Raw genomic sequence first — 13,743 nt, 5'->3', positions numbered from 1 at the left:
TTATTGAACAGAAATTCAACTGAACTCACCACATAAACACAGTGGCTACAACAGCAGGGCAAGGCTAGGAATACTGTGGCAAGTAAGTCACCTTCTGACTTCCTAAAACCTGTCCACAAGGCCCAAGTCAGAAGTGTGATGAAATATTCTCCACTTGTCTGAATGAGTGCAGCTTCAACAACATTCAAGAAGCTTGACACCATCCAGGACAAAGTAGCCTGCTTAACTGGCACCACATTCACAAACATCTACTCCTTCCACCACAGATGCTCAGTAGCAGCAGAGTGTACTATCTACAAGGTGCACTGCAGAAATTCACCAAAGATGCTCAGCTAGCACTTTCCAAACCCACGACCACTCTCACTTAGAAGGATAAGGACAGCAATACATGAGAACATTTTCCTGGACCTCTGCATCACCCTCTCCGGCGACCGATTAACCACAGACATCTACTACAAGCCCACCGACTCCCACAGCTACCTAGACTACACCTCCTCCCACCCTACCTCCTGTAAAACACCACCCCTTATTCCCAATTCCTCCGCCTCTGCCACATCTGTTCCCAGGATGACCAATTCCACCTCAGAAAGTCCGAGATGGCCTCCTTCCTCCATGATTGCAATTCCCTTCCCACGTGGTTGATGATGCCCACCAGCGCACCTCCTCCACTTCATGCACCATAGCCCTTGAACCCCACTCCTCCCAATGCAACAAGGACAGAACCCCCCTGGGTCCTCACCTTCCAACCAACCAACATCCTCATACATTGCATCATCCTCCACCACTTCTGCCACCACCAAACAGACCCCACCAGCAAAGATATATTTCCCTCCCTACTCCTATCAATGTTCCAGAGAGACTATTCCCTCCGCAACTCCCTTGTCAGGTCCACACCCCCCACCAGCCCACACCCCACTCCTGGCACCTTCCCCTGCCACCGCAGGAAGTACAAAACCTGCGCCCACACCACTCCCCTCACCTCTGTCCAAGGCCCCAAGGGATCCTTCCACATCTGTCAGAAATTTATTTGTACCTCTACCAATGTTATTTACTGCATCTGTTACACCCGATGTGATCTCTTCTACATTGGGGAGACAGGATGCCTTCTTGCAGATTGTTTCACCCGCTCCCATCAACCCTATTGCCTCGTGGTTGAATAATTCAACTCTCCCTCCCATTCTGTCAAGGACTTGCAGGTCCTGGGCCTCTTCCACCGCCAAACCGTTACCACCCGATGCCTGGAGGAAGAACGCCTCATCTTCCACCATGGGACCCTGCAACCACACAGGATAAATGTGGATTTCAACAGTTTCCTCATTTCCCCTCCCCCCACATTATCCCAGTCCCAAGCTTCCAACATGGCACCACTCTCTAGATCTGTCCATCACTCACCCTTCTGTCCTATCACCTTCTCCCTCACCTTCATCCACCTATTGCTTTCGCAGCTACCTTCCCCCCAACCCCATCTGCCTCCCATTTATCTCTCAGCCCCAGTCCACAAGCCTCATTCCTGATGAAGGGCTTATGCCCGAAATGTAGATTCTCCTGCTCCTCAGATGCTGCTTGACCTGCTGTGCTTTCCCAACAATACACTCTCGACTCTGATCTCCAGCATCTGCAGTCCTCACTTTCTCCCATGAGAACACCACCACCTCCAAGCCATCCACCATCCTCACATTGAAATATATCGCAATTCCTTCACTGTTGCTGGGTCGAAATCCAAGAATTCCTTCCCAAATTGCATTGTGGGTCAACCTACAGCAGGTGCACTGCAACAGTTCAAGAAAGCAGCTCACTGGCACTCTCTTAAAGGCAATGAGGGACATGCAATAAACGCTGACTCAGCTAGCGACACACATATCGCACAAATGAATAAAAAAAGTTTAATGTTATTATCGCAATGTCAATGTCTCCCAAATGCTTCAGTAAAAAAATTTCAAATGAAGCATAAGATATTCATTACAGCATTATTAGTTACAATACTCTCCTCAAAACCTTGAAAAAGCAATATTTTTGAACAGTTAAACAAGAAAATCAAAATAAAACTTGTTACTTTTTGGATACTGACCAAAGTACAAAGTCCTATACGTAGCTCATTTATTCTTCCCATTAAGGGAAATGAGTGTAGCTTAAAAATATCTATCATGCACTTATGCTCGATAAGACTTCTTTAAGGATCAGTCAAAGAGGAACAACACTTCCTTGAAATAACTGCATGAAAGACTCATATCATTTTAACCACATGATTAATAATTTGAACGAAGTATTTTAAACAACATCTTCCCCTGATTAAAGAACTCTCTAAGTTAGAGATAAATATTATCCTACATGTTATACTTACATTTATTTTGATCAGGTGGTGGGACAGGTGGAGTAGGTGGTGGACTTGGTGGAGGAGGAGGTTTCTGAACGATTGCATGACCTAAAAATGCCGGATGTGAATATTCAGCATTGAAGTTTTCTAACACTGACGTATCTACTGAAACCTGGAGGAAACAAAGCAGTTACTTAGCATCTTGTCATTAATGTTTACTTTATGGAGTCTGTAAACACCAGAAGGCAAAGGACAGGGAAGGCAATAAAAAGAGATGAGAAGGATATATGCAATAGGGACCATGGAGAGATACAAGGGATAAAACACTGCACACAAGAGAGATAGAAAAATTGTTTAGAAGAAAAAGCAGTAAAGATCTTTCACACTATAAATAGAGGCAGAAAGTATTACAGCAAGGAAGTTATAGTAAATCTTTTTAAAATCACTGCTTGGGTCTCAGCTGAAGTATTGTGTCTACGTCTGGGCACTGCAATTTGGGAAAGTTGTCATGATCTTAAGAGGAGAGGTTCAGAGAAGACCCACCAGGAAGTTATAATAAATTTCAGTTTTGACAAGAGACTAGAGAGGCTAAGTTCCTCCACGAAACAGCGACTGCTAAAGTGAGCTTTTGAAGTGCCCTCATAACAGCACTACTTTACTTCCTTCAAGATGCTCCTCAAACACTGCATTCTGACTGAACAAAAAAAAGCCTAAGAACTGCAGATGCTGGAAATCTGTATCAAAAAACTGTAACTGCTGCAAAAACTCATTTGGTCTGGTAGGATCTATAGACAGAAAGCAGAGTTACCGTTTCAGGTCCAGTGAATTGCCAATCTATTACCATTGCTAATACTTGCTAAGCATTTCTTTTTCACACATCAACCAAAGCTTTTAGATGGAAAAACCAAAGAACTGTGGATGCTGAAAATCAGAAACAGACAAACAAAAATCTCTGGAAAAATTCAGTAAACCTGGCAACATCTGTGGAGAGAAAGCAGAGTTAATGTTTTCAGAACTGATTGTAGCTGGGAAATGGGACCTAAGGGGCAACTTTTTCACACAAAGAGGGGTGTGTGTATGGAGCGAGCTGCTAGAGGAAGTGGTGAAGGCTGGTACAATTGCAATATTTAAAAGGCATCTAGAAAGTGAGGACTGCAGATATGAATAGGAAGGGTTTAGAAGGATATGGGTCAAATGAGACTAGATTAATTTAGGATATCTGGTCAACGTGGATGAGTTGATCGAAGGGTCTGTTTCCGTGCTGTATATCCCTATGGCACTATTTCCTTCCCTGATGGACATTCATATAATCCAGATAGGTTTTTGAACAATTCATGGTCATCAGTAATTCTTAATTCCAGAATTTTCTTCCTAATTGAATTCAGGATTTGAACCTCGGCTCCCAGAACATTAGCTGAATTTCAGGATTAATGGTCCATTGATGATCCCATTAGGCAGCCGTCTCTCCTTGCTTGCATTCATCTTCACTTTTCCCTTTCTTTATCAGTTTCTAATTCCTCTTTTCCTGAGTCCTAAATAATCCCAATACTTAGGCTTTACCACTTTTTTGGGATTCTTAAAATCTACTTCCTTTGATCCACTGCAATCTTTAATTTATTTTGCTAACTTCTTTCATTACTATCATTGATTTACCCTTCCCTTTGGGTATTTGTGCTTTAGAGGAAGATGACTGCAAGATGTAAAGCTTTTACAAAATATGTTTATTTTAGCCATATACAATTTTTAACATTTGTATATTGCCTCTACCAGTCAGGATCCACTTTCCAACCATTCAGTACGTTCCTCTTATGCAGTATTAATGTGTGATTTCCCTCTGAATTGATATTCTTGTGATATATCTTCATCCCTGTCTTTTTTCAGCAATACTCAGATGCCGTACTACCAAATGACTACTTATAAATACACAAATATTAAAAGTTGTACTTTTGCAAAACTTCAGAAGACCAACTCATTTATTTTAAGTTCAAAACCGGTATATAGATCAGGCAACAAATACTGAGAAAAATAATACTTGTGAACATCATGTACTATTTTGTCTTAGTAGTTTCATTAATTTTGGTGAAGGCTTTGAAAAATATCCACCCAATTCTACATGTTGCGGAGAAAAGCCGTAAGAATAAATAACATTACAAGAAACATGCAGTTAATTTTAGTTTTGGTGAATAAGTTGAATTCCTGCTACATAATGTTCATTGCAATTTTATTTTAGATATTCAAATGTTCCTTCAATATTTCTGCAAGCAATTTGAGACCAATAATAAACAAGCTTTCAATGTACAATTAGATTGTACAGATAAATAAAACAGACATTACCTTTGCTACCATATGACCATAAAAAACTGGGGAATGTTTGTTGGGGTCATACTGAGATATTTCAGTAGACACAGATGCTGTATCTGGAGTTGAATCCTCTAAAAAATGAGAACTGATTGCTTCAAATTCTGTAAAAGCACAGGAAGGGAGCATTTATTAAACATTCTGAATTTCCTGAATACTTTGACTTTATTTACAAAAATAATTCTGAAGCATATTTCAAGAATTTAATAATTGCATTCTATTTGAAATAGTTAGGTTTTCTTATGTCAGTTCATGGTAACATAATCACATTAGTTGCAATAATTATGATCATAAAGAGTAATCAAAAATTTAAAATAGAAAAATAAAAAATGCAAATAACACAGACAATAGACAATAGGTGCAGGAGTAGGCCATTTGGCCCTTTGAGCCAGCACCACCATTCACTATGATCACAGCTGATCATCCACAATCAGTATCCTGTTCCTGTCTTATCCCCATAACCCTTGATTCCACAGTCTTTAAGAGCTTTATCCATCTCTTTCTTGAAAGTATCTAGAGACTTGGCCTCCACTGTCTTCTGGGGCAGAGCATTCTATATATCCACCACTCTTTGGGTAAAGAAATGTCTCCTCAACTCTCCTCAACAGAAGAGCTACAAAGATATATTTGTCTTAACATTTTGCTTGAACTAAAAGAATTCAGCAACCTGCAACATCTGACTGGAAAAGCTGTAGTTCCTTCTCTCTTTTGTTTTCATAACTTCATCAAACTTGTCTTTCAAATTTCCATTTGAGGATAAGTTACACCAGTTATCATGAGCCGTCTTTTCACTGATGACCAGACAATATATTTCTATCATTTTCTAATTTTACTCTAACCATCCAGATTTTAAAAATGTAGTAAACTCATGAGTTTAGTTTTTACAACCAGCACTTTATATTGCATTTATTTGTAGTGATGATTTACAATTTCAGGAATAGTACACATATTAAGATTATTGTAAAAGTGGCTCAGCCCTCTCACATGCAGAAGGAGTTTGATTTAGGTAAATGTGAGGTACTGCATTTTGGAAAGGCAAATCAAAGCAGGACTTACACACTTAATGGTAAGGTCTTAGGGAATGTTGCTAAACAAAGAGACCTTGGAGTGCAGGTTCATAGTTCTTTGAAAGTGGAATCCCAGGTTGATAGGATAGGGAAGAAGGCATTTGGTATGCTTTTCTTGATTGGTCAGACCATTGAGGAAAGGAGTTGGGAGGTCATGTTGTTAGGCCCTTTTGGAATATTGTTTGCAATTCTGGTCTCCCTCCTATTGGAAGGCTGTTGTGAAACTTAAAAGGGTTCAGAAAAGATTTACAAGGATGTTGCCAAGGTTGGAGGATTGGAGTTACAGGGAGAGGCTGAATAGGCTGGGGCTGTTTTCCTTGGAGCGTCGGAGGCTGAGGGGTAACCTTATCAGAGGTTTATAAAATCATGAGACACCTCGATAGGGTAAATAGACAAGGTCTTTTCCCAGGGGTGGAGGAGTCCAGAATTAGAGGGCATAGGTTTAAGGTGAGAGGGAAAGCATTTAAAAGAGACCCAAAGGGTGGTGCATGTGTGGAATGAGCTGCCAGAGGAAGTGGTGGAGGCTGGTACAATTACAGCATTTAAAAGGCATCTGGATGGGTATATGAATAGGAAGGGTTTGGAGTGATATGAGCCAAGTGCTGACAAATGGGACTAGATTAGTTTAGGATATCAGGTCAGCATAGACTGAAGGGTCTGTTTCCATGCTGTACATTCCTATGACTGTAAGACTAAGTCTTTTCTGCTGCCTACAAGGCACAAACAGAAATGTGATGGAACACACTCCAATTGTCTAGATGAGTGCAGCTGCAACTGCACTTAAGGAACTCAATGTCATTGGGGACAAAACAGTAGCAAAAAATTCAGCCTCTGCCACTATTGGCATGTAATGATAACGAATATAATATCAACAGGAGGCACTTCCGAAATGTGCAAGACCTCTATTATACTATGAATGCCTAAAAAGACCAAAAGCAGCCAGATGCATAAAAACTTCCCAAAACCAACCAATATCTTGACTTTGACATAAATCAGCATCCTTTTGTTGTTGCTCACTCAAAAGATTTAGATTTGGAGGTAGGTGAGCACTTTGGTGACAGTGACCAAAATTAGGTTTTGTTTACAATAGCAATGGGAAGGGATAGGTATATACTGCAGGGAAAGAGGTATAATTGGGGGAAAGGCAATCATGACGCAATTAGGCAAGATTTAGGATGCATAGGATGGGGAAGGAAACTGCAGGGGATGGACATACTTGAAATATGGAGCTAATTCAAGGAACAGCTACTGCGGGTCCTTAAAAAGTATATATCTATCAGGCAGGGACGTAGTTGTCGAGAGAGGGAGTCATGATTTACTAAAGAAGTTGAAGCACTTGTCAAGAAGAAGAAGGCTAATGTGAGGATGAGGTGTGAGTGCTCAGTTAGGGGGCTTGAGACTTATAAGTTAGCCAGAAAAGATCCAAAGAGAGGGCTAAGAAGAGTCAGGAGGGGACATGAGAAGTTGTTGATGGATAGGATCAAGGAAAACCCTAAGGCCTTCTATCGGTATATCAGGAATAAAAGATTGATTAGAATAAGATTAGGGCCAATCAAAGAAGGTAGTGGGAAGTTGTGTGTGGAATCTGAGGACATAGGGGAAGTGCCTAAAGAATACTTTTCGTCAGTATTCACATTGGAAAAGGGCAATGTTAGTGTGAACATGGAAATACAGACTACAAATTTAGATGATGTTGAGGTTGACAAAGAGGAGGTTTGAGCAATTTTGGAAGATCTGAAAATAGATGAGATCCCTGGGCCGGTTGGGATTTATCCTCTGATTCTTTGGGAAGCCAGGGAGGAGATTGCAAAACCTTTGGCTTCGATCTTCATGTCATCATTGTTGACAGAAGCAGTGCAAGAAGATTGAAGAATAGTAAATGTTGTTCCATTGTTTAAGAAGGGGAGTCGGGACAACTCCGATAATTATAGGCCAGTGAGCCTTACTTCGGTAGTGGGTAAGGTATTAGAAAAGGTTATAAGAGATAGGATTTATAATTATCTGGAAAGGAATAATTTGGTTAGGGATAGTCAACACTGTTTTGTGAAGGGTAGGTAGTGCCTCATTAACCTTATTTAATTCTTTGAAAAGGTGACAAAACAGACGGATGAAGGTAAAGCAGTTAATGTGGTATATACGGACCTCAGTAAGTTGTTTGATAAGGTTCCACGTGGTAGGCTATTGTACAAAATACAGAGTTTCGGGATTGAGGGTGATTTGGATCAGAAATTGGCTAGCTGAAAGAAAACAGAGGGTGATGGTTGATGGGAAATGTTCATCCTGGAGCTCAGTTACCAGTGGTGTGCTGCAAGGATCTGTATTGGGTCACTGCTGTTAGTAATTTTTATAAATGGTCTGGGTTTGGGCGTAGAAGGATGGGTTACTAAATTTGCAGATGACACTAATGTAGGCAAAATTGTGGATAATGTTAAAGGATGTTATGGGTTACAGAGGGACATAGATAAGATGTAGAGCTGGGCTGAGAAGTGGCAAATGGAGTTTAATGTGTAAAGATATGAGGTAGTTCACTTCAGAACATGTAACAGGAATGCAAAGCATTGAGCTAATGGTAAAATTCTTGGCAGTGTAAATGAACAGAGATGTCGGTGATTAGGTGCAAAAATCCCTGAAAGTTGCCACCCAGTTTGATAGGGCGGTTAAGAAGCCATATGGTGTGTTGACATTTATTGGTGGGGAATTGAGTTTTGGAGTCACGAGGTCATGCTTCAGCTGTACAAAACACTGGTAAGGCCGCACCTGGAGTACTGTGTGCAGTTTTGGTCACCACATGATAGGAAGGATGTGGAAGCTTTGGAAAGGGTTCAGAGGAGATTTACTAGGATGTTGCCTGGAATGGAAGGAAGGATTTACAAGGAAAGGCTGAGGGAACTGAGTTTGTTTTCATTGGAGAGAAAGTTGAGAGGTGACTTAATTGAGACGTATAAGATAATTAGAGGGTTAGATAGAGTGAACAGTGAGAGCCTTTTTCCTCAGATGATGAAGGCTAGCACACAGGGACATAGCTTTAAACTGAGGGGTGATAGATTTAGGACAGATATCAGGGGTAGTTTCTTTACTCAGAGAGTAGTAGGGCTGTGGAGTGGCCTGCCTGGAACAGTAGAAGACTCGCTGATGTTAAGGGCATTTAAATGGGCATTGGACATACATATGGATAATAATGGAACTGTGTAGGTTAGATGGGTATCGGATTAATTTCACAGGTCGGTACAACATCGAGAGAAGGGCCAATACTACACTTTAATGTTCTATGTTCAAAATCCTGGAACTCATGCTCAAGCAGCATTCTGGGAATAGTATCAGAGGTCTCACTACTTATGTGCATTTTGTTTCTATTAATTCATAGCATGAGGGCTTTGTTGGCTGGGCAGCATTTATTGCCCATCCCTAATTGTCCAGAGGGCAGTTTAAGAGTCAACCACATTAGATGAGATTCCCTATAGTATGGGAACAAGCTCTTCAGCACAACAAGTCCACACCGACCCTCCAAAGAGTAACCCATGCAGTCCCATTCCCCTACCCTATATTTACCTCTGACTAATGCACCCAACACTATGGGCAATTTAGCATGGCTAATTCACCTGGCCTGCACATCTTTGGATTGTGGGAGGAAACCCACACAGACACAGGGAGAATGTGCAAACTCCACATAGCCAGCCGCCCGAGGGGGGAATCAAACCCAGGTCCTTGGCACTGTGAGGCAGCAGTGCTAACCATTGAGCCACCGTTCCACCCCAAGTGCTATGGGTCTGGAGTCATATGTAGGTCAGTCCAGATAAGGATGGTAGTTTCCTTCCCTAAATGATGTTAATGAACAAGACGGGCTTTTTTCTGACAATCCACAATAAATTCATTGCCATCATTAGATCCTTAATTCCAGAGTTTTACTGAATTCAAATTCCACCATGTGATGTGGCAGGATTTGAACCCAGGTCCCCAGAGCATCACCCAGGTCTCTGGATTAACAGTCCAGTGCAAATACCACTTGGCTGTTGCCTCCCCACATCTAATGTATTAAAATATACATGGATTTTTTTTCTTAGTTTTAGGAATGAAACTTAACTGTTCAGTTGAAAATGGGATAAATGCATTTGTCACACCTTGAAATCTAATGCACTTAAAAGTTAAATAATATACCTGATAAAAGACAAGATTTCAGCCGTTATCCATTATGGCTAAAGAATGTTGGCTCAATAGTTTGTTTCAAATTTCACATTATCAAAATCACGGTGGGGTTTATAATTACCTTTCCTGCGCCAGTGACCAACTCACAGTTTGTAATTTTCTGGCTTCTAACCCACTCTGGAGACTTGACTTTTTACCTGTTCAGTAACATCATTGCACACCCCTGAAGCACATGGGGCCTGAACCCAGGCCTCCTGGCCCAGAGGTAAGGACACTTCTACTGCACCACAAGAGAACACCCCCACTCCATGTTGGGGTCTTGATTTAAAAAAAATATTTACAATGATGGCATTTGAACCTATTTCCCCAGAATGTCAGCTTGATGTTCTAGTTTAGTGACTTAGCCACTATGCTACCACCTCCCCCTGCTGATATTTTCCAAACGACCTGGTCAGAGATGTTATTGCACAACTTTGGAGCAGGTACAGCTTGAACCCAGGTGCTCTGGGCCAGAGGTGGGAACATTATCACATCACTAAAAGAGCTCAACACCTCCAGAACATTGATTAGAACAAAGAACACAGAAAATTACAGCACAAGAACAGGCCTTTTGGTCCTCCAAGCCTCCACCGATCCAGATCCTCTACCTACAACCGTCACCTATTTTCTAAGGACCTGTATCCCTCTGTTCCCTGTCCCATTCAAGTATCTGTCTCAATACATCTTAAATGACATGATCGTGCCTGCTTCTATCACCTCCGCTGACAACATGTTCCAGGCCCCACCACCCTCTGAGTAAATAGCGTTACACGCATGTCTCTCTTAAACATTTTCCCTCTCACCTTCATTACCTGCTACTCCACCAATCTTAGTGTCACCTGCAAATTTGCTAATCAGACCACATATACCTTCCTCCAAATCATTTATGCATATCACAAACAACAGTGGTCCCAGCATGGATCCCTGTGGAGCACTACTAGTCACAGGTCTCCATTTTGAGAAACTCCCTTCCACTACTACTCTTTGTCTCCTGCTGTACAGCCAGTTCTCTATCCATCTAACTAGTACACCCTGGATGCCATGCAACTTTACTCCCTCCATCAGCCTATTATGGGGAACCTCATCAAACATCATACTGAAGTCCATGTGTTTGATGTCAACAGCCCTTCCCTCATCAATCAGCTTTGTCACTTCCTGAAAGGGTTCATTAAGTTGGTAAGGCTTGATCTTCCCTGCACAAAACCATGGTGCCTAACACTGATAAGCCTATTTTCTTCCAAATGTAAACAGATCCTATCCCTCAGTATCTTCTCCAGCAGCTTCCCAACCACTGATGTCAAGCTCACCGTTCTATAATTACCTGGATTATCCCTGCTACCCTCCTTAAACAAGGCGACAACATTAACAATTCTCCACTCCTCAGGACCTCACCTGTGTTCAAGGATCCTGCAAAGATATCTGTTAAGGCCCAGCTATTTCCTCTCTTGCTTCCCTCAAAACCTGGGATAGATCCCATCCGGACCTGGGGACTTGTCCACCTTAATGCCTTTTAGAATACTCAGCACCTCCTCCCTCCTTATGCCAACTTGATCTAGAGTAATCAACGTCTATCCCTAACCTCAACATCGATCATGTCCCTCTCCTCGGTGAATACTGATACAAAGTACTCATTAAGAATCTCACCCATTTTCTCTGACTGCATGCATAACTTTCTTCCTTTGCTCTTGAGTGGGCCAAACCTTCCTTTAATTACCTCTTGCTACTTATATACAAAAAAAAGGCTTTGGGATTTGCCTTAACCCTGTTTGCTAAAGATATTTCATGACCCCTTTTAGCCCTCTTAATTCCTCGTTTCAGACTGGTCTGACTTTCCCGATAGTCTTCAAAAGCGTCATCTGTTTTCAGTTGCCTGGACCTTATGTATGCTTCTTTTTTCCTCTTAGCTAGTCTCATAATTTCACCTGTCAGCCATGGTTCCCTAATCTTGTCATTTCTATCCCTTATTTTCACAGACACATTTGTCCCATACCGTAATCAACCTCTCTTTAAAAGCCTCCCACATATCAAATGTGGATTTCCCTTCAAACAGCTGCTTCCAATCCACATTCCCCAGCTCCTGCCGAATTTTGCTATAGTTGGCCTTCCACCAGTTTAGCACTCTTCCTTTAGGACCACTCTTGTCTTTGTCCATGAGTGTTCTAAAACTTATGGAATTGTGATCACTATTCCCAAAGTAATCCCCTACTGAAACTTCAACCACCTGGCCAGGCTCACTCCCCAACACAAGTCCAGTGTGGCTCCTTCCCGAGTTGGACTATTTACATACTGCTCAAAAAATCCCTCCTGGATGCTCCTTACTAATTCTGCTCCATCTAAACCTCTGACACTAAGTGAATCTCAGTTAATGTTGGGAAAATTAAAATCTCCTATCACCACCACCCCGTTGCTCCAACATCTCTCCATAATCTGTTTACATATTTGTACCTCTGTCTCATGCTCCCTGTTGGGAGGCCTGTAGTAGAGCCCCAACATTGTTACTGTACACTTCCTATTTCTGAGCTCTGCCCATATTGCCTCACTGCTCAAGTCCTCCATAGTGCCCACCTTCAGCACAGCTGGGATATCCTCTCTGACCAGTATTGCAACTCCTCTACCCCTTTTATCTCCCTCTCTATCCTGCCTGAAACATGTATATCCTGGGATATTCAGTTGCCAATCAGGCCCTTCCCTCAACCAAGTCTCAGTAATAGCAATAACATCATACTCCCAAGTACTAATCCAAGCCCTAAGTTCATCAGCCTTACACTTCTCGTATTAAAATAAATGCAATTCAGACCACCTGTCCCTTTGCGTTCCATCATCTGCTCCTTGGTCTACCCCTTAGTCACGCTGACTTAGAACATAGATAGAGAACATAGAAACGTACAGCACAGAACAAGCCCTTAGGCTCACAATGTTGTGCCGAGATTTAATCCTAATGTAACATTTAGTATCTTAACCTATGCACCCCTCAACTCACTGCTATCCATGTGCATGTCCAGCAGTCGCTTAAATGTCCCCAGGGACACTGCTTCCCCCACCACAGCTAGCAATGTATTCCATGCATTCACAACTCTCTGTGTAAAGAACCTACCTCTGACGTCTCCTTTATACATTCCTCCTAATATCTTCAAACTATGACTTCTCGTACCATTCAATCCTACCCTGGGGGAAAGTCTTTGGCTATTGACTCGACCTATTCCTCTCATTATTTTGGACACCTCGATCAGGTCTCCTCTCTTCCTCCTGCTCTCCAGAGAGAAAAGTCTGAGCTTATTCAATCTTTCTTCATAAGGCAAGCCCTCCAATCTCGGCAACATCTTGGTAAACCTTCTTTGCACCCTCTCCTAAGCCTCTGTATCTTTCCTATAGTAGGGCGACCAGAACTGGATACAATACTCCAAGTGTGATCTCACCAGGGACTTGTAGAGCTGCAGCAAAACCTTGAGGCTCTTGAACGCGATCCCCAGTTAATGAAAGCCAAAACACCATATGCTTTCTTAACAACCCTATCCACTTGGGTGGCAACTTTGAGGGATCCATGTACTTGCACACCCAGATCCCTCTGTTCCTCCACATTGCCAAGAATCCTGTCTTTAATCCTATATTCAGCATTCGAGTTCGACCTTCCAAAATGCATCACATCGCATTTATCCAGGTTGAACTCCATCTGCCATTTCTCAGCCCAGCTCTGCATCCTGTCTATGTCATGCTGCAGCCTGCAGTAGCTCTCCACACTATCGATGACACCTCCAATCTTTGTGTCATCTGCAAATTTACTAACCCACCCCTCAACCTCCTTATCAAAGTCATTATAAAAAC

The 13,743-nt window shown here is 42.0% G+C and overlaps 1 protein-coding gene across 2 annotated transcripts in view; it reads right to left on the bottom strand.

Moving 5' to 3' along the window:
* iqck (IQ motif containing K) overlaps positions 1 to 13,743 on the bottom strand; it is a 97,045-nt gene that overhangs the window by 76,252 nt on the left and 7,050 nt on the right. For both annotated transcript variants that reach the window (XM_072560230.1, XM_072560231.1), the window contains exons 2-3: positions 4,649 to 4,776; positions 2,342 to 2,486 (exon numbers count right to left, since the gene is read on the bottom strand). In XM_072560230.1, the coding sequence (XP_072416331.1) occupies positions 2,342 to 2,486; positions 4,649 to 4,776 (273 nt within the window). The remainder of the gene's footprint in view (positions 1 to 2,341; positions 2,487 to 4,648; positions 4,777 to 13,743) is intronic.

The sequence above is a fragment of the Chiloscyllium punctatum genome, chromosome 40 (genome assembly GCF_047496795.1).
Source record: "Chiloscyllium punctatum isolate Juve2018m chromosome 40, sChiPun1.3, whole genome shotgun sequence".
NCBI classification, from domain to species: domain Eukaryota; kingdom Metazoa; phylum Chordata; class Chondrichthyes; order Orectolobiformes; family Hemiscylliidae; genus Chiloscyllium; species Chiloscyllium punctatum.
The sequence above is the reverse complement of the archived record's forward strand: the minus strand, read 5'-3'. Positions and strand labels throughout refer to the sequence as shown.